The sequence below is a fragment of the Salvelinus sp. IW2-2015 genome, linkage group LG2 (assembly GCF_002910315.2).
Source record: "Salvelinus sp. IW2-2015 linkage group LG2, ASM291031v2, whole genome shotgun sequence".
NCBI classification, from domain to species: Eukaryota; Metazoa; Chordata; class Actinopteri; order Salmoniformes; family Salmonidae; genus Salvelinus; species Salvelinus sp. IW2-2015.
Genome location: NC_036839.1, coordinates 12,865,740 through 12,891,809, shown reverse-complemented (window position 1 = coordinate 12,891,809; position 26,070 = coordinate 12,865,740). Strand labels below are relative to the sequence as shown.

General features: G+C 43.1%; 3 protein-coding genes across 19 annotated transcripts in view; all 3 read right to left on the bottom strand.

Annotated features, from left to right (window-relative positions):
* Positions 1 to 6,059, bottom strand: part of LOC111974587 (protein TANC1) — a 278,980-nt gene extending 272,921 nt beyond the window's left edge. For all 9 annotated transcript variants that reach the window (XM_070447122.1, XM_024002429.1, XM_024002466.1 and 6 more), the window contains exon 1: positions 5,975 to 6,059. The gene's annotated coding sequence lies outside the window, so the exon portion shown is untranslated. The remainder of the gene's footprint in view (positions 1 to 5,974) is intronic.
* A 1,961-nt stretch (positions 6,060 to 8,020) lies between these two features.
* Positions 8,021 to 10,662, bottom strand: LOC111974577 (death-associated protein-like 1 homolog). The gene is made up of 4 exons (XM_024002418.2): positions 10,259 to 10,662; positions 9,050 to 9,149; positions 8,803 to 8,866; positions 8,021 to 8,587 (listed from the first exon to the last, which is right to left on the bottom strand). The coding sequence occupies exons 1-4, from the start codon at positions 10,323 to 10,325 to the stop codon at positions 8,462 to 8,464; spliced, it is 357 nt and encodes a 118-aa protein (XP_023858186.1). The 5' UTR covers positions 10,326 to 10,662; the 3' UTR covers positions 8,021 to 8,461.
* A 564-nt stretch (positions 10,663 to 11,226) lies between these two features.
* LOC111974551 (plakophilin-4-like) overlaps positions 11,227 to 26,070 on the bottom strand; it is a 119,701-nt gene continuing 104,857 nt past the window's right edge. For 7 of the 9 annotated variants that reach the window (XM_024002337.2, XM_024002356.2, XM_024002345.1 and 4 more), the window contains 9 exons: positions 21,429 to 21,620; positions 20,493 to 20,666; positions 19,900 to 20,050; positions 18,905 to 19,097; positions 18,372 to 18,456; positions 14,211 to 14,328; positions 13,850 to 13,981; positions 13,018 to 13,091; positions 11,227 to 12,303 (listed from right to left, as the gene is read on the bottom strand). In XM_024002337.2, coding sequence (XP_023858105.1) covers positions 12,049 to 12,303; positions 13,018 to 13,091; positions 13,850 to 13,981; positions 14,211 to 14,328; positions 18,372 to 18,456; positions 18,905 to 19,097; positions 19,900 to 20,050; positions 20,493 to 20,666; positions 21,429 to 21,620 — 1,374 coding nt within the window. In that variant the 3' untranslated portion in view covers positions 11,227 to 12,048. The remainder of the gene's footprint in view (positions 12,304 to 13,017; positions 13,092 to 13,849; positions 13,982 to 14,210; positions 14,329 to 18,371; positions 18,457 to 18,904; positions 19,098 to 19,899; positions 20,051 to 20,492; positions 20,667 to 21,428; positions 21,621 to 26,070) is intronic. The other 2 variants (XM_024002382.2, XM_024002392.2) reach the window with 1 other exon arrangement.

The following is a 26,070-nucleotide window of genomic DNA, read 5'->3' as shown; positions in this document are numbered from 1 at the left end:
ACATGACCAAAAGTATGTGGACACCTGTTCATAGAAGATCTCATTACAAAATCATTGGCCACTCTTCTGGGAAGGCTTTAAAAAAAAAAATGATGTACCTTTATTTAACCAGGAAAAGCCCATTGACGCCCAGAGTCTATTTTTCAAGGGAGTCCTGGCCAAGAAGGCAGCGACAATCAATAGATTACAGAATTAAATATACAACAATACAACAACATGATCCAGCCTAAAAAAAGCATTTACTCTCTGTAACAGAGTATCCCATCAATATTTTTTAATTAATTCAGTGGCACTAACATATCTAGATGAAGCATGGATTGTAGACTATTCCATGCCTCTGGTGCACAAGACGAGAAGGCAGCCTTGCCTAATACTGTAAATGTCCTGGGGACTTTAAGTAGCAACCACCTAACTGACCTGGTATGGTAACTGCTGGTGGTGAAGGAGACCAGATTACAGAGATAAAGAGGGGGGTTTCCCCAAAATGGCATTGTATTTGAACACATACAAATGTAGAATAAATCTGAATAAAACACAAGACCCCTTTTGCAAACAGAGGATGGGAGTGTGATTGCACATCATCAATTTTCTGTTTGAAACCAACAGAAAACCCCATCCCACTCAACTTCAAGCCTATGGAGGGTGGACTGACAACCCTCTGCCACATTCGTTATTGGTGTCAACTAGGGCTGGCACAGTTACTGTATAACCCACGGTTATGGAGGAAGACCGTCATGAAAATAAAAATAAACGTTTAAAACAAAAAATAATAATACTTATTTTATTTTTTAAAAGTTGACTGAAGACGGGATTTGTGCGGACATGTATTATTTATTACATTGTTAGCCCAGAAAATCTTAAGCGTTATTACATACAGCCAGGAAAAACTATTGGATATCAGAGCGGTCAACTTATCAGCACTACGACCAGGAATACGACTTTCCTGAAGCGGACCCTTTCTTCATACCACCCAGGTCATTTGAACTGATCCCAGAGGCCAACCCAAAACAACGCCGCCGGAGGAGAGGGAGTCAGAGAGGTCTTCTAGTCAGACTTAGGAGGCGCGCACACCCCCAACGCTTCCGAGTATATTACTCGCTAATGTACAATCCCTAGATAACAAAGTTGACAAAATCAGGGCAAGAATTGCTTTCCAGAGAAACATTAGGGATTGTAACATTCTCTGTTTCATGGAAACAAGGCTCTGTCGGGATATGCTGTCGGAATCGGTACAGCCACCTGGATTCTCAGTGCATCGCGCCGAAAGGAATTAACATCTCTCTGAAAAGAAGAAGGGCGGGGGTGTATGTTCATAATTAACGACTCATGGTGTAATTGTAACAACATACAGGAACTCAAGTCTGTTACGAATCCCGCCGAGGATGGTGCCTCTTCCCGTTCGGGCGGCGCTCGGCGGTCGTCGTCTCCGGTCTACTAGCTGCCACCGATCTCCTTTTCTGTTTTCTTTTGAGTTTGTCTAATTTGTATCACCTGTTTTGTGTTTAGGATAGGGGGTTATTTAAACCCAGTTGGCCCGCCGACTTTTGTGCGGGCTTGTTATTCTGTTTGTTGTGGTGGTGTTTTTGTAGTGTGAATTTTGTCCTAGTTWATTGTGGACTGGATTTTGACGCGCCCTTTTGTTGTGTGGCGTAGGCGTCACATTTATATTCTGTTCGGAATATTAAAGTTTATTCCACTTGCTCAAAACTACCTGCTCTCTGCGCTTGACTCCTTCATTCACCATTGGAATCGTGACAAAGTCCTTTTGTTCACCTGACCTAGAATTCCTCACAATCAAATGCTGACCGTATTATCTCCCAAGATAATTATCTTCGGTTATTGTCACAGCAGTGTATATCCCCCCTCAAGCCGATACCAACGACGGCCCTCAAGGAACTTCACTGAACTTTATGCAAACTGGAAACCATATATCCTGAGGCTGCATTTATTGTAGCTGGGGATTTTAACAAAGTAAATTTGAGGAAAAGGTTACTTAAATTCTATGAACATATTGACTGTAGCACTCACACAGGAAAAACACTGCTCCATTGTTAGTCTAACTTCTGGGATGCATACAAGGGCCTCCCCCGCCCTCCTTTAAGCAAATCTGACTACGACTCCATTTTGCTCCTCCCTTCCTATAGGCAGAAACTCAAACAGGAAGCACCCGTGCTAAAGACTATTCAACACTGGTCTGATCAATCGGAATCCACGCTTTAAGGTTGTTTTGATCACGCGGACTGGTATATGTTCCGGGTAGCCTCTGAGAATAATATGTACAGTGTACACCGAAATGGTCACTGAGTTTATCAAGAAGTGTATAGGAGATGTTGTACAAACTGTGACTATTAAAACCTACCCTAACCATAAACTGTGGATAGATGGCAGCATTCGCGCAAGCATGAACCACCGCATTTAAACATGGCAAGGGGAAGGGAATATGGCAGAATACAAACTGAGTAGTCGTTCCCTCTGCAAGAAAAGCAAACAGGCAAAACGTCAATATCGAGACAAAGTGGAGTCGCAATTCAACGGCTCAGACATGAGACGTATGTGGCAGGGTTTACAGATCAGGGACTACAAAAGGAAAACCAGCCACGTCGCGGACACCCACATCTTGCTGCCAGACAAGGTAAACACGTTCTTTGCCCGCTTTGAGGATAACAGTGCCACCGACGCGGCCAGCTACCAAGGACTGTGGGCTCTCRTTCTCCATGGCCGACGTGAATAAGACATTTAAACGTGTTAACCCTCGCAAGGCTGCCGGCCCAGGCGGCATCCCTAGCCGCGTCCTAAGAGCATGCGCAGACCAGCTGGCTGGTGTGTTTACGGACATATTCAATCTCTCCCTATCCCAGTCTGCTGTCCCCACATGCTTCAAAATGGCCACCATTGTTTCTGTACCCAAGAACGCAAAGGTAACTTAACTAAATGACTATCACCCTGTAGCACTCACTTCTGTCATCATGATGTGCTTTGAGAGACTAGTCAAGGATCATATCACCTCCACCTTACCTGTCACCCTAGACCAACTTCAATTTGTTTACCGCCCCAATAGGTCCACAGATGATGCAATCGCCATCACACTGCCCTATCCCATCTGGACAAGAGGAATACCTATGTAAGAATGCTGTTCATTGACTACAGCTCAGCACCCCGCTATCATCCAGATGGCGAGGTCAGTACAGGTGCATCAAAGCTGGGACCAAGAGACTGAAAAACAGCTTCTATCTCAAGGCCATCAGACTGTTAAACAGCCATCACCAGCACAGAGAGGCTGCTGCCTATATACAGACTTAAAATCATTGGCCACTTTAATAAATAATACTAGTCACTTTAATAATGCCACTTTAACAATGTTTACATATCTTGCATTACTCATCTCATATGTACAGTTTATACTGTATTCTATACTATCTATTGCATCTTAGCCTATGCCGCTCTGACATTGCTCATCCATATATTTATACATTCAAATAAATATATAGGCTCAAGCATTTCACTACACTCACAATAACATCTGCTAACCATGTGTATGTGACCAATAAAATTAGAAACAAGCTAGGTGTTGTAGCAAACGAGTCTTTGGTTGCCTAGGCAACACCCCCCACAATGCAGCAGCAGTACACACAGAAATAGAATGAATAGAACTGGCTTGGAACCTGCAACCCTGGTAATTTAACTGGTAAACTCATGGGTACACTCGCAGTGAGAGGAGAAAATGTGCTATTCTAACAGTTATTATGGAGACTGCGGTCATTTGGCTGACCGTCAACCAAAATTCCATGACCATCACAGCCCTAGTGTCAACCCATATCTTTACACCAGCATTAGCGCACAACCAGATTCACGGAGAATCCTTKCAATAACATTTCATTTTATAAAACCAACTCACACGGAGAGCTCTGAAAACAAACAGCACACACTTTCCCTGTTTTTGCCACACAAAACAATTCTGGTGAACAATTTTCTGGTAATGAGGGTCCATAAAAACCCAATTAAACTCTTCATGTCAGTAGACATTCAATATTGCTCCTTATTACTGGAATAATGTGCCACATTATGTGGTAGAATAATTTGCTACATAATGTGGACAGTGTTTGGACATCCTGGCCTGAACACTGTCAGGTCAGTGGCTCCATTGACTGTCTCCTCACCCCCAAATTGTCTCCTTGGTTCCAGCACCTGTTACTGGGCAACTGGCTATGAACCATGGGAACCAGGTTCTCTACTGTGACTACAGACCTCCTCGGCACTTTAAAGGCTACATACACTAACTTTGCAAATGACTTATAACATTTGTTTTCTTCAGATAAACTATTATGACAGTGCACACTTCAGTCCAGTCATCACAAGCAAGCACCTGTCAGCTGCAGTCAGTCAGTCACCAGTTGTGGAGCTGGAAATATTTTTAAGCTTAGATGTCATGATTGTGAAATGGATAATAGGCTAACTCTGAAGGTTATGGATATGTAAATGTTTAATAGAGAAGAGACAAGCTTTTATCTTATCATATGTAAGGTCAACTGAACTGTAGTGACTATGTAGGACACAACAACAAAATGGTTTGAATTCATCTGAACTTTGTGTCAGACTCAAAGCACTTTCCAGGTAGCCTACCATCACAAAGTTCAGCGAGGACATGCTATGTTCATTCAAATAAACTGCCCCTTTTCATCAAAATGGAAACGGACCTTTCAGCATGAAGAACTTTTCAGAAAGAACTACAGTAACTTTTTAAAGCATCTGAGGTTTACATGAGTTCCAAAAAGCAAGGAAGTGTCTTATGTAAACAGAACAAACTTACTTCAACATGACTCAAACCAAGGGTGAGCAAGTATACTGCATATGGGTTGGGTCTTGAATTCAAAACCACCACATCATATACATTTCAAGCATCAAACAAGACCACATTACTATGTAATAAACTATTTCTGATCCATTAAAAACAGGATATCATTTTAGCACTTAACATTACAGAATATAATAAAGTGCAATAGAATTGTTAATGGTATGGTAACTAGTTAGTTTCACACAATAAACACGGGAATASACCACATCAACCTACTTGGTTTTATTATAGAGGGGTAACAACACAAGAACAATATAGTAAAATGGAAGGGTTTGCGGATAGGGTTAAAAAGGGGTGGGATACCTGTTATTCTAGCTACTATGGCACACAGTGTGTGGTGTTTTACCTGAAAAAWATATAATTAGCCTATACTGTACTTAAATTAATTGGTATCTGGCCAAATAATGTTTACGTTGTGTGTAACTAACGTGTTACTATACCATTACCATGTTATTCATAGTAGTAGCAAAGCCAACAGCTGTTATTTTTTTTTTGTCTCTTGTAGGAATGCATTGCAGACAGTTTACACATTTCCCAAGCACGCCAAAATGAGCGGCAGTTTCAGCGTGAGACTATAAAATCAAATAAYGCCAACAGGATTTAGTTCAGCGAGGTTCTGAGTGGCCTGATAACAGCGACAAAAKCTGCCAAGTTGCACAGCTAAAGTTTTTGAACATAAGTTTAAGTTATGGTTGGACTCAATAGAAATGTCTAAAGATTTTAGTTAAGACTTGACAGCTTGACTTAAAGCTCGAGCTGTCAATGAGCGCACTTTCACAAGAACCCTCTACTTTGCTCAACAAATAATTGATTTTAAAGTGAGGCCCTATCGCTCACTATTAAACACACTTCCCGTATAATAGCAATAGACATGTTAATTTAACGTTCTGTTTCTTTCTCCAATGTGAACTCACAGCGCTTCCAGTCATTCACGTTCCAGCGTATTCATCCTCCTTACTAGCTCTTCCTCCACTAGACAGCCTGAGAAAAGCCGAAACTAAACTCTCCAAATAGCTAGCTAAGTTAGGCTACTTTCTCTCCTCAAACCAAACTAAACACAGTCCAAGCTGTACTTGATAGTTCTCTAAAGACGAACACACTGAACTTAAGTCAAATATTTACCTGGTAAATGTCATGGATATCTCAGTAGGAAAAGTTTTCCAACAGCTTATCTCCACATGAATCSTTTGATGGACCAAAGGTACTGCGCGAGCTCCTCCCTCTCWCCATGAGGTCATTTATAACTTGGTCGTGCGCGCAACTGCGCATCAACTGCAGTGCACGGTACTGGTAACCATGCAGACCAACATGCATAGMGCATGCCTAATGTGCACAATCTTATTTAATCAAAGTACAGTAGTGATGCGCATTTATTATGTGGGCAAAACTACAAGGCCCTTTGTTGTTGTTTTGTTGTTGTTACGTTTATTCCATGTAGGCCGATATTACATTTGCGAAACGTTTTTGATGTGGTGTAAAATTACTTGCTGAACGAAGATTACTGGATTAGTGTTTCATTGAGTGATATTTAATGTGAAGTAAAGTACACGTGCCTTAGGCTTGCTCTTTATACCATTATAGTCAGGTYTATGGCGACACCGTGAGGCACAAACTGCTATCTCAATCAACTGTCTTTTCAAGTACTTTCAATTTTCGGGATGGAAGTGACCGGTCTGAAATAAAAAATGTGCAACTTTTAAAACATTTTTATGTGGAAGCTCCCGAGTGGCACATTAGTCTAAGGCACTGCATCTCATTGCTAGAGGCGTCACTACAGACACCCTGGTTCGAATCCAGGCTGCATCACATCCGGCTGTGATTGGGAGTCCCATAGGGCGGCGCACAATTGGCCCAGCTGCGTCATTGTAAATAATAATTTGTTCTTAACTGACTTGCCTTGTTAAATAAAGGTTAAATACAACYACAAAATGTATTCCCACTTCCTTGTACCACCCATACACGTGGCCCTCCTGGTGTAAAAACTTAATAAGTAAAATATACAAGGACTAACAACCACAGAAGTAGCCTGTACACCACAATGGATACTACAACTTATATTAGGCATTGGTTTTCATATTGTTTATAACAACGTCGTTCCTATAATTATTTTCTTGAGCAGAAATGTTTTAAAATATAACAGAATATGATTAAGAAACAGCACATATTTTGGTTACCTCTCTCCTCAACTCCTCCTCCCCTGCGCGAGGCAGGGTTATTGTTGGACTCGTGTTTTCTCAGCAGTACAGCAGATGTCATAGAAGCAATCAACCCTGTCAGATGGCTGGGAAGTCATTGGCAGGGAAATGCACCATCTGTCTGCAGCTCAGCAGACCACCAACCACTCCATCCCTCAGCTAGAGACTGAGGCCTCAGAATTACATACACAGATGGTACCAAAGGCTTGAGTGAACATTGAGCACCACAGAGCTTTAGGTGTGCATGGTATCTCAATGTTATAAATATGATATCTATCCTCCAGTCTCCTTGTTATGAATGCACAGGTAACTAGCCCGAATCCCAACGGATCAAAAAGCCTCATAGGCTGAAGGAGAGAACAAAGCGAGGGCCTTCTCATATTCTGTCCAACCTCACCAGCTGCTGGAATAGAATCCAGCTAAGACTGCCAATTGATGTAAAAACATTTGTTTCCTGCGTTATGCTACTACCATCTTGCAAAATGACAGGTTAGTATGGCCTAGTATTTCCCAGTGTGCCATAAAAGGCTTTTACTGGCACTGACTTCTTTGCCACAAAGACAGGCAACAAAAGGTTAGTTTCTGTGTAAACACCAGGACACTGGCATACTGCTGGCAGAGTGTCACTCTTGGGAAATACTGCATAGTACTATAATTATGAAATGGTGTAGTGATGTAAAATATGCATGTGGAAGAGCAGTTCCCATCAATATAATAGACAAGCAAGCCAGAAAATACCTCATGACAGGGGAAAGGACTCAGACCCTGGTTTTCCTAGGTGTAAACATCCATGGTAAAGCTTAAAAAAAGCAACGAAAAATTCCATCTCCTTCAAGCTAACAGGAGTTAGTTGTCGCCACCCTCTGGTCATTACAAAATTTGCAGTATGAAAAAGCAACACTTTCAACTGAACAATTCATTAATTGTATTTTATTTAATCTAGAAGTAACCATAAAAAACAAAGGACAAAATGTTTAATGCCATGCAGTTTTTTTTTATTCAAGCTTTTCACTATGAAAACACTCAATGACAAAAGTCAGTCATCCAGCTTATACCCACTTATGCAACATACCATTTCAAAAATGCCCACCATGTGTGCCTTTAGTTCACTTAGGGTTACAGGATGTCTCATTCGTAAAAATAAAAAAATGTAAAGGCACAGTAAGTGCTGGTTTGGAGTAAGCTGAAAACCCACCATAACCCTGCAAAGCTCCACTTTCTCACCTAAAAGTAGCAAAGTTACAAATTGCAACTAATTAACAGCCGAATTGATTCTACATTAAATCAAGAAAGTTAAACATTAAAGAATTTTCTGATGTCTCATGTCGGTCCCCTCATGCATATAACTAACACATCCTGTTGGTCTTTCACAGGCGACTTCACATTTCCCCTCAGGCAACTTCAACACGTTGCTTCAGAACTTTTTCGGTTGCTGGATGCAGAAGCTGGACTTGAAAGCTGGCGAGTGTGCCTTCTCCATAGCAGGTCTGAGTCTGCTGTGTTTCACACTTACTGGGGTCTCTGGGAAGTCATGTCCCAACTGAAACAATGAGGACATTTTATAAAATCATGGCTTAACAAGCAATCCGGAGGAGACCATTTTACTATGCCAATCTGAAGAAGCTAGGCTACGAGTAAAGTGTTGAGACTTGCATTAAAATTACGAATGAAGACACTCCCCCCACATCTAAACCTGCTTTTTGGCCAACCCTTGTGGGACTGATGCAGCCATCATTTTAAGTCAGATATCCTTACCTTGTCAAGTGTTCCTGACATCAAGACACTGATTTGCTGCATTCTGCTGGAGGTGGCTGCAGATCTAGAACAGTATTACATGTTTAACGACAAACATTGCAGTTAAGTGTTTTCCTGACGCATTCTCAATGTAAAAACAAAAACATTTGTAAATGACYAGACCCTGTATTTGGGAGTATTGGGTCATTGTCATTTGGCACCAAATAGAATAAAATACTTGAACAGAGATGGGCTACRTGAACTGTACCTGGGTTTGGGAACTTTGTGTTCCCTCTCTGGGTTCACATGGTGGGTGGCATGACTCTCCTCACAGSTTTTCTTGACCACTCGTTTCCCCCCAGCCTTCACTGTGGTGCCAGAGCGGAACCGTTTAAAATAGGGGAAAATAAATTAATTACATACTCATTCTTTGCAAATCCAGAATTTAATGCCATTTGGAAAGTTATACAACTTCCTGCACTTGGTCATGAAGGAGTTAAAACTKTTCAGAGTTACTGTAAGACAAAACCAAACAACTTCAGGTTATAATGTCTTGGAATTTTGCCATTATACAATGAGACTTTGGGAGTGTCAGTGTTGGAAGAAGAAAGTTGGCAGTGAGAATAGAGATCAGCCTTGTTGTTTCTTTTCCATAGACTTGCTGTAGGCAGGTTTAATCAAAATAGTCTACTTTACCCACATCCTGTCAAAACAAAAAGTGCTTTGATGTTCTAGAATACCACCAAACAACGTGTAGCTCAGAAATAATTACATTTGTACTGTGCAAAGAATCTCTTTCAGGGGCAGGTATCAAGCAGGGCAGAACTGATCCAATTTTTTTTTTTTATCACTCCTACGGCCCCATAATTTATTTTCTGCGACATCTGCATGTCACACCAGAACAGTATGCAATAGGCATATCGTAGGCCAGGTCCAAAACCAAAGATTTGTGGAAATGCAAARATCCCGTCAATTAGCATTTTAATAATAGTTTGAGTGGGACTATTTGTACTCAAAATCACCATACATAAGCAAAAATCTGCAGAGGACATTCACTTAACTGTATGAACAGTGTTGGCCTGTCCCTTGAGTGCAGCTTAGAGCACAGAATGTACCATGTTTGCACAATAAGCTATGCACCGATTCAATTTTCTTCACGCATCGTAACGAAAAAAAGATCATAGTAGCAGTAATGGGGGCATTTAGAACTACTTTAGTTTTAACTCGTTTACCACCTACGCACTTGAGATTTGAGCGTGCGTTCCAACATTGTCGTCTACCAATGTGTTTACAAGATTGTAACAATGTTTGCAGGCGAAAACAAGATCAGGCCTATATTGTAAATGCACTGAATGTAAACCACACTTACCGCCTCGAAAAAGCAAACAAMACATTACATCGAACACATTTTTGGACAAAGAAAATATGCACAACTTGATGCAAATMACGAATTAATATGAATAAGTCACCACCATACCTGCTGGAGGATGGCCAGCCTTCAATTCAGGACTCTCTCTTACTCCAGATTTAGATAGTTGCACCATTCTCGACTTCTGAACAACAATAACAGAAGACAAAGTACCACAACGCCCACTTTATACTGCTGAAAGGAAAATGACTTAGTTTACGCAGGAAGCGAGCATCAGCAGCATGTGGCTGCAGCAGACTCATTTATTCCACGAGTGAACCAGAAATATGGAGTGAACAGTTTCAACAACTTGCATGTTCTATCCATTCAGTGTATAGATCYGCGCATGTGTGCATGGTGCTCATTGAGGATGTTCATAATCTAATCCTACTTCTTATCTACCAATTCTGTCATTTATTCAACACCATTGCRTAGTTCAAAAACAACCTCCAGCCACGCCCCTTTTGTTTTCAGATCTGAATATAAGCGGAATAGATGTAAGCAATATGGTGATGGTAGTGTGAATTTACACATCACTATCTGACTTTTTAAAGATCTGTACATTKTGAAAGACCAAGAGTACAGGGAGGGGCTAGAGATATGAGTTTATGAAAATCTCTCATTTATCTTAGTGATAAATGCGTGATATTTATGTAATAAATTGTTTAAAACATTTTGAAAATAAAACTTGATGTCCTGAAGATAAAAAACGATGCCTCCACTATCGGTCTTTTTGTCACTTCTAACAACTTTCAAAGTGTATCTGGAAAYGTCTTTAGTCTGTTTATGAAATAAGACGAAGAAAATTGTCTGGTCATTCTATCATGGTGTCTATCCCAAATGACACCATATTCTTTATATAGTGCACTACTTTTGACAAAGGCCRATAGTGCACTACATTTGACTAGAGACCTATGTAAAGAATAGGGTGCCATTTTATTAGGGACGTATCGTTGTCTTTTTTTTACTGAAATAATTGGATGTATGCAAAGAGGAGAGGATGAGGAAGCATAGTTAGGGAGGAGTTGTAAGAGCTCTTCATGGARCAAATGTTCACATTTATTTCTGTTGGTTGTTGTGCACAGAAAATGTCAGCGAACTATTGATGAAAGATCCAGGACAGAGAATGGAAAAATAAAGAGAATATCTTTCAGTCACAAAAATGTCTGCAATTACACAATTAATTTAAAAAACAAAAGTGAACTTTTATTATCGTTGCATGTTTGTGTTATGATGCCATCTTTCCCCCCTCCCTTTATTTCTTCATATATTTATAGATCTATAATATAGATTTGACATGGCACACCTCTTTACCAGTGCTGATGAACGTAAACCAGGTGGCATTTTTTCTGTATTTACAATAAAATGAAGGAAATGTACAAGACTCCATGGCATACACAATCTCAACATTAAGAACAAATACAATTTGATCCCTCTGTACAAACTAACATCTTTAGGTTACTATATATTTTTTTACAGATATGAGTTCATGATCCATTTTTGCCTACGAACATACACATTCCRCCTTCTGACTCTTTACCGCAAACCTTTCATCACATAACCCACACCTTCACCATGCTACCACAGCTACAGGTTTCCAAAAGAAAAACTAACATCTAGACAGAGCAGGACAACACTCACGATAATGTCCAGTGCCGCCCGCCCCGAACACKCCCACTGCTCTTCTTTAAAAATAAAAATAAACACATTCCTTGGTTTCCTTCTTTCTTTGGTTAACATTCCATTTCTCCATCTGCCATCGCATCGATCTCCACATTCAGATCCACATTTTCAAAAACAAACATACAAGTAAAAGTTTATGGAAGAGTTAATCTGTCAGGGTTTCCAAGATGGAGTCCCTATACCCAGGAATCTGGCGAACCTGGGTACTGATCCGCCCTGTAGGAAGGCCTCCGGGTGGTGGAGTAAAAGTCCACGTAGTTCGTGGTGGATTTGAGTCCGTGACCGTGCGACTTTGAGCTGTAGTCMGCCGTGGGGGGAAAGCTGACCACTTCCTCCACGTAGGGGTCATCGTAGCCGTGTGGAGACTGCAGGTACATTCTGTAGGTGTCGTAGTTCCGCCTGCTCGGCTCCTCGGTGTAGTACATCTGCTGCTGTGGAGACAACAGAAGCAACACAATCAGATCGGTCTATGTCAAATAAAGGAAAATATCTACTTTTAACTGTCTGATGGGAGAAAAGGATGATAGTTTGTTGATTCAAACGTATTACAACTTTGTGTATCAAAATTCACGCTGTATGGCTGAACAAAGTTGGTTGTAATGAGTGGTGGCTCTTTAAAATCGGAGGACGGGCTCCAAGTAATGGCTGGAAAAGAATGAATATTATCAAACATCAAAGAAATGGCTTCCGTGCGTTTGAAACCATTCCATTAACGCCATCACAACCATTATTATGAGARATCCTTCCTTCACTAGCCTCCTTTGGGTGTAATATCCTGACTGTCTATTTCCTGTCTAGTCAGAGACGGGTAGAGGGAGGAAAGGAGGGCACAAAGCTCCCTTCTCTTGGGTGTTATCCGAGTAGGCACACAGGGACGTGTCCACACTGTGACAGGTGCCTGAGACGCACCCACTGCCGCCCAGCCCATTCCTATTACAGCAGTCACATTCACTCTCGCTCACACAATGACTGATGTGTTGGACGTCTCCCAACTCCCTCATTCACCCACACTGTAATACGTGTCAGTCTCCTTCCATTAGTGTAGCGGAGCGAACCAGCCGCCTGCACCGGCCAAGTTGATAGCGCAGGGAAAGATGGAGATGTTCGACCAAAAGGGATTGATTTAGAGTCTGTAGTGAATTTACCTGTGCTCTTCTGGGGTCCTCTCTTGTCGGCGAGGAGTAGGACCCGATATAATATGGTGACGGCTTTCCAGACCCTGGAAGAGAAATGATCAAGATAACGGTATAACTTAAAATTGCCATGAACATAAACGTTGTTACCGTACAATATTACTCCAGGGAGTGTTGCTGGGTAGCCAGGCAGAAGGTTAGGCAGGGAGGCTGCAGCTTCCCCAGCTCTGTTTACTCTGCCGTCTCAGCACCCCATTGAGGGCTCTCCATCTGGCAGCGGCCATTGTTAGTTGCCCTGAGGAAGAGTAGGGCACTTCCCAAATGGCACCCTTTCCCATATATAGTGCACTACTTTAGACCAGGGCTCTGGTCAAAAGTAGTGCACTATARAGGGAATAGGGTGCCATTTGGGAAGTAGCCCAACTCTTCCTCAGGGCAACTAACAATGACCGCTTTGTAGTGGCTGCTGAGCCGAGTTGCTCACAATGCGGGCGGACCAACGACTATATTGCTCAGCAGACCCACTTAAACGCAACAAAGAGGCTCAAGTGCTCTTTTGAACTACCGACCGTCYAAGAGCCTCCAGCTCCCAATAAGGATGATAAGAAACAGGGAGGTAGGGGATAGCTAGCGGAGAGCTAGGGGAGAGGGGGCATGGAATGCGATTCCTGGGAGTGGTGAGATGGATTACGCCCTACATAGAGGCAGAAAGGCCCTAGGGGATACTTTGATCACGGTCTGGTGCACATGGCTGATATGTTTTCAATCAAATTCCAACGATTCAACCGATACACMGTTTTTATGGGCGATTTTTGTGTGATAATTCTCTATGCTCATTGTTTACCTGTATATTGGTATTTATGTACATTGTTGTCCCCTTGGTTTTTATAAAATTGCATAGTTGACTGTGCCCTGTGATAATCAGAACGGTGTTCTTTGATTCCCAGCATTGCAGGAGAGGAGGTTGCACTGCCAGCTGTGGAGAACACAACATGGAGGTCAAAACAACGAAACGTTGAATTGAAACGCATTCGTTCCTTATCTAGGGCTACGTCCCCAACGGCTCCTCATTTCCTATCTAGTGCATTACTTTTGAAAAGAGCCCRGTTGGCCCTGGTCAAAAGTAGTGCACTAGGCCCCCTAGGGAATAGATTGCCATTTGGGACGTAGCCTAGGTGAATGATTGTCTACGTAGCTAGGCTGACCTGACTGGTTGACCGGTGACATCTGTATGGTGCTGGTAGGGAGGGTGGGCTGAGACTTGAATCTGTCGCGCTCTAGAGTAGACACGGGCGTGATGAAGTGGTGTTGGTTCCATCCGTCCTGAAGACCACCAGAGAAAGGAAACGGTGTTAGTATGAGCCACAGAGACCTGGGGTGCATCACAATCATATTTCCTTTCTCCTGAAGTGTATACTACATCCCACAAACCTAAAAGCATTGGGCTAATGGAAGTTTCCATCATATTTCTTACAGTAAATMTCCTTTAAATGAAGGGAAGTGAACAAATCGAATAGAAATGTAATGGTTGCATACACATATTTAGCAGATGTTATTGTGGGTGTAGTGAAATGCTTGTGTTCCTAGCTCCAACAGTGCAATAATATCTAACAATTCACAACAATATATACACATCTAAAAGTAAAAGAATGGAATCAAGAAATACAGAAATATTAAGACGAGCAATGTCAGAGTTCGGATAATTTATATATATATATATAAAAACACACACACAGTGCATTCGAAAAGTATTCAGACTTATTCCAGATTTTGTTACATTACAGCCRTATTCTAAAATTGATTAAATTATATTTTTCCCTGCGATCTACACACAATAACCCATAATGACAAATCAAAAACAAGTTCAGAAATTTGGGCAWTTTTTTTTTTTWAGAAACAGAAATACCTTATTTAGATAAGTATTCAGACCCTTTGCTATGAGACTTGAAATTAAGCTCAAGTGCATCCTGTTTCCATTGATCATCCTTGAGATGTTTCTACAACGTGATTGGAGTCCACCTGTGGAAAATTCAATTGATTGGACATGATTTGGAAAGGCACACACCTGTCTATATAAGGTCCCAAAGTTGACAATGTATGTCAAAGCAAAAACCAAGCCARGAGGTTGAAGGAATTGTCCGTAGAGCTCCGAGACAGGATTATGACGAGGCACAGATCTGGGGAAGGGTACCAAAACTTTTCTGCAGCATTGAATGCGCCCAAGAACATAGTGGCCTCCATCATTGTTAAATGGAAGAAGTTTGGAACCACCACGACTCTTCCGAGAGCTGGCCGCCCGGCCAAACTTAGCTATCGGGGTAGAAAGGCCTTGGTCAGGGAGGTGACCAAAAACCCGATGGTCACTGACAGTGCTCCAGAGTTCCTCTGTGGAGATGGGAYAACCTCCCAGAAGGACAAACATCTCTGCAGCACTCCACCAATCAGGCCTATATGGTAGACGAAAGRCACTTCTCAGTAAAAGGCACCTGACAGCCCGCTTGGAGTTTGCCAAAAGGCACCTAAAGGACTCTCAGACCATGAAAAACAAGATTCTCTGGTCTGATGAAACCAAGATTGAACACTTTGGCCTGAATGCCAACTGGAGGAAACCTGGCACCATCCCTACGTGAAGTATGGTGGTGGCAGCATCATGCTGTTGGGATGTTTTCCAGCGGCAGGGACTGGGAGACTAGTCAGGATCGAGGGAAATATGAACAGAGCAAAGTACAGAGAGATCCTTGATGAAAACCTGCTCCAMAGCGCTCAGGACCTCAGACTGTGGTGAAGGTTCACCTTCCAACAGGACAACGACCCTAAGCACACAGCCAAGATAACGCAGGAGTGGCTTCAGGACAAGCCTCTGAATGTCCTTGAGTGGCCCAYCCAGAGCCCTCACTTTAACCCAATCGAACATCTCTGGAAAGACCTGAAAATAGCTGTGCAGCGACACTCCCCATCCAACCTGACAGAGCTTGAGAGGATCTGCAGAGAAGAATGGGAGAAACTCTCCAAATACAGGTGTGCCAAGCTTGTAGCGTCATACCCAAGAAGACTCGAGGCTGTAATAGCTGCCAAAGGTGCTTCAACAAAGTACTGAGTACATTAAAAAATATATATATTTTAATGTAAACACTATGGGCTATTGTGCGTAGATTAATGAGGAAATATGTTAATGTAATCAATTTTAGAATAAGGCGGTAACGTAACAAACAGTGGAAAAAGTGTAGGGGTCTGAAAACTTTCCGAATGCACTGTATACTGTWCAGTATGTGATTGGACGTATAGACATTATGGACAGTATGTGAATAGAATATGTAGTATTTCTGTAGAATACGTAGGATAGAATAGTATATGCACAGCAATAGTTGAATAGGATGGCATTGACTAGAATACAGTATTATACATATGAAATGTAATGTAATGTGAACATTATTAAAGTGACCAGTGTTCCATGTCTATGTACAGTTGAAGTCGGAAGTTTACATACACTTAGGTTGGAGTCATTAAAACTCGTTTTTCAATCACTCCACACATTCCTTGATAACAAACTATAGTTTTGGCAAGTCGGTTAGGACATCTACTTTGTGCATGACACAAGTAAATTGTTCCAACAATTGTTTACAAACAAATCTATTTAACTCTTAACTTCACTGTTAATTCAGAAGTTTACATCCACTAAGTTGCCTGTACCTTTGAACAGTTGGAAAATTCCAGGAAAAATCTAACGTGTCATGGCTTTAGAAGCTTCTGATTACGCCTAATTGACATAATTTGAGTCAATGTGAGATGTACCTGTGGATGTATTTCAAGGCTACTTTCAAACTCAGTGCCTCTTTGCTTGACATCAGGGAAAATCAAAAGAAATCAGCCAAGACCTCAGGAAATTGCAGACCCCACAAGTCTGTCATCCTTGGGAGAAATTTCCAAATGCGTGAAGGTACCACGTTCATCTGTACAAACAATATAGTACGCAAGTATAAACACATGGACTATGCAGCTGTCATACCGCCCAGGAAGGAGACGCGTTCTGTCTCCTAGAGATGAACATGCTTTGGTGCAAAAAGTGCAATCAATCCCAGAACAACAGCAGAAGGACCTTTGTGAAGATGTGGAGGATACAGGTACAAAAGTATCTATATCCACAGTAAAACAAGCTCTTATATCGACATCAACCTGACAAGGCCACTCAGCAAGGAAGAAAGCCACTGCTCCAAAACCGCCATAAAAAGACCAGACTACGGTTGCAACTGCACATGGGACAAAGATCGTAACTTTTTCTGCGAAATGTTCCTCTGTGTCTGATGAAACAACAAAACTAAAACTGTTAGCCATATGACCCATGCGTTATGTTGGAGGAAAAGGGGGATGCTTGCAAGCCGAAGAAACACCAACCCAACCATTTAGCACGGGATGCAGCATCATGTTTGTGGGGTGGCTTGCTGCAGGAGGGACTGTGCACTTCACAAAAAAATTGCCTTCATGAGGCAGGAAAATTGATGTACGATATGTTGAAGCAACATTCTCAAGAGACATCAGTCAGAGCTTAAAGGCTTGTCGGCGGAAATGGGGTCTTCCAATCTGGCGACAATGATCCCCAGGCACGACTTACACAGTTGTCGGCCAAAATTGCTTAGGACACCTGAAAGTCCAGGTTGCGAGTAGCGCCATCACAAGCGCCTCGCATCCTCTCATCCTAGAAAATGTGTGGGCAGAACTAGAAAATAGCGTGTTTGTGTGTGAAAAGAAGGGCCTTACAACGCTGGGACTCCAGTATTTCACACCAGCTCTGTCAGAGGAATGGCAAAATTCCATGCCACCAACTCATTGTGCGAGAAGCTTGCTGGAAGCCTCTACCCAAAATGTTTGACCCAAGAGTATAATTACATTTAAGTAGGCAATTTGCTCTACCAAATACTAATTGAAGTTATGTAAACGTCTTACCATTGGGAATGTGATTGACAAGAAATAAAAGCTGAAAGAAACTAATTCTCTCCTAGTATTCTTGACATTTCACATTCTTAAAATAAAGTGTGTGTCCTTAACGTGACCTAAAACACGGAATTTCTACTAGGATTGAAATGTCGCGAATTGTGAAAAACTGAGTTTAAATGTATTTGGCTAAGGTGTATGTAAACTTCCAACTTCAACTGTACATAGGGCAGCATCCTCTAAGGTACAGGGTTCAGTAACCGGGTGGTGGCTGGATAGTGACAGTGACTAAGTTCAGGGCTGGGTAATGGGTGGAGGCCGGTTAGTGAAGGCTATTTAACAGTCTGATGTGCACACTTTGGCAGGAAGGAGAGATCATTGGGACGTTGCCCTACTTGTAGTTGGCCTCCTCATCCAAACCCTAGTCATTCTCTTACCTTCTTATAGATAGTTCTCAGGTCTCTGTACTGCCAGAGTGTGTTGAGGACCTGAGCGGCAGCTTTCACCACCTTCATGGAGTACCTTTTAGGGACAGAGAGACACGCGTCACTACACATTACCACTGAGAATATATGACCACGGCCTCTTAGGAATCGGTGGCAAAWACATGACATATTGCATGTTTCTGTGGTAGAAAAATGTGTCTACACTCAACTGTCCTCACAACGCTCGCCTTTAGATCATTCTGAGGTGTAACCTCAGGACATATGAACCCAGAGCTTCCTTGTGGAAGCCCAATTTGTCTCTTCTTAGACTCTCCATGTGCATCCCAAATGACACCCTATTCTGTATAGAGTATCATGCACTACGTTTGACCAGAKCCTCTGTTCCTTGTATGTTTTTTCCCCCTTCCCATAACGCTCTGATCAAAYGTAATGCACTATAAAAGAGAATCCGGTGCCATTTAGGACGCAATGCAMACTCGGTCTTAGAAGCAGCCGAAGGCAGTCTTTCCCCCCCTTTCCCTTACCTCTCTCCCCTGCCCTTGGTGATGTTGAACAGCTTCTCGATGCCGCCCGTGTCGGCCAGTGCCTTGGCGTTCTCCATGTTCTTGCTGGTGACCTCGTGCAGGGTGCAGCAGATGGCCGCCACCGTCTCGTCAGAGAGCAGGGTGGTGTCGCCCCCAGGGAGACGGTTCACCAGGTCCCTCATCGCATACTTCCCTGGGAGGGAGGAAAGGAGGGAGGAAAGAGAGAGGGAAGGAGGTAGAGAAGGCAGGAAGGAGAGAGGGATAAAGTACTGRTTATGTACTGTACTTGTAACTTCCTTAATAAATTGACCATCTAGATTATGACAAGGTTTCTTTATAAGCTGATTCWATTTGTCATCCTCACCTTCATATACATTATGTTCCATTTGATATTTTTTTGCTGCAAATAATTAATCTAGCTACACCTTCAACTAAAACGCCACAGAGAGAGAAAGACATTCATTGGATTTGTGTCCTACGTAATGTATTTGTACGGCAGATTCCTTTCTCTACACAGTGTACTTTTTACATTGCGGATGCTACATGAGTTCAGCTTGAGTTGWACTTCCACAGCCTACCATGTGGCTTTCCATAGTGCTAGTAGCCCCCCAAGGGTCTACCCCTACAGATCCTACAAACCCTTGTCCCCCCACCTCTAATTTCCCATCATCCCTTGCATTTTTCATACTCTGTAATGCTGCATAGCACATGTAGGTAAACCAGTATATAGTGTTGGTCTTTATTTATTTGCTCTGTGCTTGTGTAGCACATGTGCATAGCCTACTGTACTGGTGGGTTGCGTTCCCCCCCCTACTACATTGCAGATGCATTGGATCAACCAATGGTTGTGCGCTACGTCATCGACTGCACAGTCGGGATCAAATTGTTATATTATATGATGTGGTGAGCAGATACGATAAACACCTGTCCATGTGTTGTGAGACCTGGAACGTGGCCCGGGTCATCCCTTCACAGAGCCTGTGTTCGCTCCTCACCTATGAGCTCCTTGTTCCTGACGTCCAGGGCCATGTTCCTCAGGGCGGTGGCCACAGAGCAGACCACCCTGTCGTTGTCCATCCTCAGCAGCTCCACCAGGATGGGCAGACCCTTCTCCTTACGCACCGCCGCACGGATGTACGCCGCAAACTAGTACAGAGAAGACAGAGAGAGGACGTTTAAGCTCTCCAACGCATCTCGACCCAAAAGTGTACACTTCAAGTTTCCAAGAAGGAAATGTATTTTGCAGCAATTAGCATACAGTACATAGAAGACTTAAAAACGTACWTTGACTTCACCTATAAATGACAATTGACATTAGTTTTACTGGCATGCTTATGGAGCAGAGTTCCCATTTAAAAATGGTTGCCTTCACACATCTAAGAAACCATACCTGTTACACAGGGGGAAAATAACATTCAATAGAGCAGTGTTCCTGTCATATCCTCTCCTGGGTGCTGTGTTGCATGTGTCCKAAAATGGCACCCTATTCCCTATATAGCGCACTACTTCTGACCGGCCCTGGTCAGAAGTAGTGCGCTATATATAGAGAATAGGGTGCCATTCGGGATGCAATATGTGTACTATATACCTTCCAGTTCCCAGCAGACAGGTTCTGTAAGGAGCCCGCTGAGCCCTCCAGAGTGGCAGGGTTGGAGCTCTCGGCCAGCATGGTCAGGTAGGGCTTCACCACGGCTGGGTGCCACAACATCTCCGCCCCCTTGGGGGACTTGGAGAAGCCGGGGATGGGGCCCACTCCGTCCCACTGAAAACACATGATCACGACTAGAGGTTCTAATACAATGTCGACCATATACGATGACCGAGTACAGTGTTGAGATTCACTTTAGCTCAGGGGCTGTATGTGTCTCAGAGTAGGAGTGCTGATCTAGGATCAGTTGAGCCTTTTTTAAGATCAGAATTAAAAAATATTATATGGACAGGAGATACCTGGTCCWAGATCAGCACTCCTGCTCTGAGACGTTTTGTGAATATGGGCTCCTAGAAGAGTATTAAAGGAATAGTTCACTCCAAAATCAAAGTCTGTCAGATGTGGTCTACTMAGTCCACGTCCCACGCCATCTGTTGTGTAMATCCAGCGATACGACGACTCAATCCCAAATGATTTGGAAAGACAGGTAGACTCCGTCTGATTCCGTCATGTTAGACACAACAGAAGGCGTGGAACGTAGACTCATCTCGCTACTAGACTACTGTTGATTTTTCTTTTTAAATATATATATTTATACACGTTTGACAAACATTTGGAGTGAACATTCACATTAAAGCCTGGAAAGTGACATTTACGCCACTCAGTGATGAGGTGTCATTCCAAAACTCGCCTGGAGTGAACATTCACTTTGGAGGCCTAGGAAGTGATATTTCCACCACTCAGATAMAAGTTGTGTCTGAAATGGCACCCTATTCCCTATATAGTGCACTGCACTATGGGCACTGGTCAAAAAGAAGGTGCACTACATAGGGTGCCATTTGAGACTTAWCCGGCGTTCTTATTCCCCAAGCTTACCTGGTCTTCCTGGGAGCCCTTTTTCTTCTTCTTCTTCTTCCGGCCCCAGCAGCTGGATTCCACGTCCTTACTGGGAGACTCACTGCCCAGTAGACCGTCCAGCTCCTGGGCTCCCTGAAACCTTGACGGGGGCATCTCCAGCTCCAGGCGATACGACAGGTTCCTCAGAGTGCAAATACAGTTCTCCACAATCTAGAGAGAGAGAGAGAGGAGAGGCGGGGAGTCCTGTTAATCATTGAATGTTATTTTATTTATTTAATGTTTCTATACGACTGTGCAGTAACACTTTCCATGCCAATAAAGCCTTTTGAATTTGAGAGCATTTCAGCTATACCACAAATAAAGGCATCTGCAAGGGAAGGCAAATCCACATTTTTGAGGACAGCGATAAGGACCAGGAAAACAGGTTACTGACGGTAAACATGTACCAGAACGGCACTGTCATGGTCCAGGGCAGTGAGGCTGCACTCAGCTCTGTTGTGCAGGACTTCCCCACCCTAACGAAGACAGCGGAAAGCAAAAAAGACCAGGACAGCACCCCGACCTCTCCCCTCACCTCAGGCACCCCAACAGCAGGACTATCCTCCCCCCTGCCTGCCTACAACCACCAGAGCCAAGACCACACTACCATCAGCCTGCTGAGAGACAGGCTGGCTCTGTTAGAAGTATGGGTATTAGTATAAGTATTACTGAGCTGAAGGAGCAGCCCCCCCAGCTACACCACCACCAGCCCAGACACAGAGCTTCTACAGGACCAGAATAACCAGTGCAGGACCCAGCTGAAGAACTCTGTCCAGGAGCTGAGAGAGAGCCTTACCACAGCGCTTGAGGTAAAGGCCACCATGAGGAGAGAGCTGGTGCAGGTAAAGGAGGAGATGGCAAAGGAGTTGTCTGTCATCAAGAGGGTGCTGCAGCACAGAGAGCAGACTGTAGAGACTCCTAGAGAGAAGAGCCCCTCAACCACCCCTAACAGCACCCCACTGGACCCCCTTTACCCACATCCCCCCACCCCCCCCCAATACCGACACCACTTTAACCCACACCTCCCAGTCAACAAGGAGGCTCACATAGGGACACCACTTACTACAGAGAGAAGCTCTCCAGCCCCCCTGACACACCCCCCATGTACACAGGCCCTGTGTAACCTCAGACCCAGACGTAACGCACTAATCTGGTAAAACCCAACTGAGGTGGCGCATCCTCATTGACTCAAAGGGAAATTCATCCCAAGAAGATAAAGCTCTTCCCCACAAACAAGGTGTGCAAAATATGGTGCCCAAAAACACAGGCATGCACTCCACATCCGTGTCCAGCCTGACTTTGTCTCTGGGTGGCACACCAGGCACATTATATTCAACCGGCACCAACAAGGCCTGTCGAAGAGGAGAGCAGGAAGAGAGTAGGCAGCGCTGGTCAAGCAGAGTAGCAGAGGGCATCTGAGCCTGTTTCCCCAACTCCTACATCACATCTCCACTCTGCTGCCCCCGCAAAGACTTTTTCATCCCCGTACCATCAGAAAGTCAACGCTGACATCAACCAGAGGGTGTGCCTACTCCAAACATACACATTGCTCACCACCCAACAATCACCCAGGCATCTTGCACGACCATCCCACTGAGGAAGCAGACAGTAGGGATGTTTGCCAAGTCTCTAAAGGATGTGGCACTTGGTAAACAAACCCCCATGCCGCACTGGAACAGAGGACCCCCCCAGAGACCCCTACAGAACACTGCACCACCAGGAGCCCCAGGCCCTTCAACGCCACACCAGACCCGCGCACCCACAGGCCCCACCCACACCAGAGCATCACACTTCCATCGGCTTAGCCAGACCGGACCGCAGCCTACTACCCCGCACACACCACCTTACCAGACCAGAGAGGAAGCCCCCCGGCCCAGAACTGGTCCTCCTCCACTCCACAAGGGCCCAACAGCAGGACCAGCGCAGCTACGCAGAGGTCGGTCAGAGGACAGGAGAACCCTGTAGGGATTAAGTGAGATTAAACAGCTCTCTCCAATACATCTGCACTAAACACAACGGACGCATGCAACACACACACACCTATTTGTACTAGAATTGACTTGTTCAATGAATAGGGAAATATTAATATAACAGAAAAAATGTTACCTGTTATCCTGTTTATCTCACTCTTAACAACTTATTAGTTACTGTATTTCTGACTGCTATTCTTTCTTTTTGCAACATGAAACACTATCAGTTAGCATGGGAACATTCAGGGCCTAAACTCATCAACCTTGGGGACTGAGAGTTTAGACACTGGAGTTCAACAAAATCTTAAAGATGTTTGACGTCACAATCTTGCAGGAGACATGGTGTAAGGCTGACATTGTCACTCACTGTCCCACAGCTACAGAGAGGTATTGTGCCATCACAGAAACACAGCTCTGTCAATAGAGGCAGAGACTCCGGAGGAAATTGATCATTTGATCAAATCTGAACTACAAAAATCTAATTGAGCCCCTCAAAATTGGTAAATATCACAATTCGGTAAAACTGAAAAAAGAACTTGTACTGACAGAAAAACGTGTTCCTTTACGCAATATATATCCCCCCACTTAGAATTCCCATATTACTCAGAGGAGATCTTCCCCATCTTGAGGAAGAGACGGAGCCATTTCCAGGCCCAGGGAAATGTGCTCATCTGTGGGGACACAAACTGCGCACACAAGGAAACACTACCTGATCTAACGAGCACACAAGGGGACAGCTTTATTACAGGCCATACTGTTTCTAACTGTCTTAATCTCCCCCACAGAAACAACAGTGACAGCACCGTCAACAAAAACACAAGGGATCTGTTGCAGCTCTGTAGAAGCCTGGGTCTGTACTTTGTCAATGGTAGGTTACGGGGGGACTCTTTGGGGAGATTCACCTACTGCTCACCTCTTGGCCACAGTACAGTAGACTATATGATTACAGACATTGACACTTTCTCTCTCAGCTCATTCACTGTCAAGCCTCTAACACCTCTGTCTGATCACAGCCAAATTACATTGTTCCTCAAAATAACAGACATAGAAACAACCACACATTCACAGCCCAGTAACCTGTACAACATCAGACATTCATACAGATGGGCCCAAAACAGCACAGAAGAATACCAGAAAGCAACCTGGAACCAAAATATRCCAACACTCGTAGATAACTTCCTGGATACCACATTCACTCACAGTAAAGAAGGCATCAATCTAGCAGTAAAAAACATCAACTATATATTCAGGCAAACGGCAAAAGAAGCACACTTGAAATTGATAAAAAACAAAACAAAAAAGATCACAGATGACAACTGGTTTGATGCAGATTGTAAAATTATAAYAAAWAAWAAAAAACTTAGAACACTATCCAACCAAAAGCACAGAGACCCAAATAATGGTGAATTACGTCTTCATTACTGTGAGACTTTAAAACTCTATATACGTACACTCAGAACCAAAGCACAGTACAACAGCAAGCAGCTGACACTAATTGAGGAGTCCATAAACACAAACAACTTCTGGCAAAATTGGAAAAAACWAAAAAATCTAAACAAGAGGAATTAGCGATACAAAATGGTGACATATGGACAACCCATTTTAAAACACTCTACAACACCGTTCAAATTGACATAATCAAAATCCATTGGACTCCCCAATTACTGACCAGGAGCTCTATAAGAAACTTCAGGCTCTCAAATTTAAAAAAGCATGCGGACATGATGGCATCCTAAATGAGATGCTCAAACTCACTAGTGCAAAATTAAATTGGCTATATTAAAACTGTTTCATTTCTATCCTGAGTGTAGGTTATTTCCCTGACATCTGGAATCAAGGACTCATAACCCCAATCTTTAAGAACAGAGACAAATTTGACCCTAACAATTACAGAAGCATTTGTGTGAACAGTAACCTGGGGAAGGTTTTCTGTAGTATTATAAATATAAGAGTTCTAAACTTCCTTAATAAGCACAATGTCTTGAGTAAAATCCAAATTGTATTTATACCAAAACATTGCAGGAATGATCATATTTACACCCTGCAGACCCTGATAGATAAACAAGTCCACCAAAATAATACCAAAATATACGCTTGCTTTATCGACTTCCAAAAAGCATTTGATTCTATTTGGCATACAGGACTGTTCTACAAAGTTATTGAAAGTGGTGTAGGGTGTAAAACATATGACATAATTAAATCAATGTATACTGGCAATACGTGCAGCTTTAAAATTGGCAAGAAAATAACAGAATTCTTTAACCAGGGGCGGGGCCAACGGTCAGGGTTGCAATCTGAGCCCTGCACTCTTCAATATTTACATCAACGAATTGGCCACTATTCTAGAAAAATCCTCAGCCACTGGTGTTAGTCTCCAKAATTCAGAAGTTAAATGCCTACTCTTCGCAGATGACCTATGCCTGCTGTCATCCACAGCACATGGCCTACAGCCGAGCCTGGACCTGCTAGAACAGTACTGCCAGACCTGGGCCCTGGCAGTAAACCCCAAAAAGACTCAAATAATGATTTTCCAGAGAAGATCCAGATCTCGGGGAATTAGACCAAAGTTCTCAATTGGTTCAAAATATATAGGAGTACTGCACACACTACAATTACTTAGGTTTAAAAATAAGCTCAACTGGACACCTTGA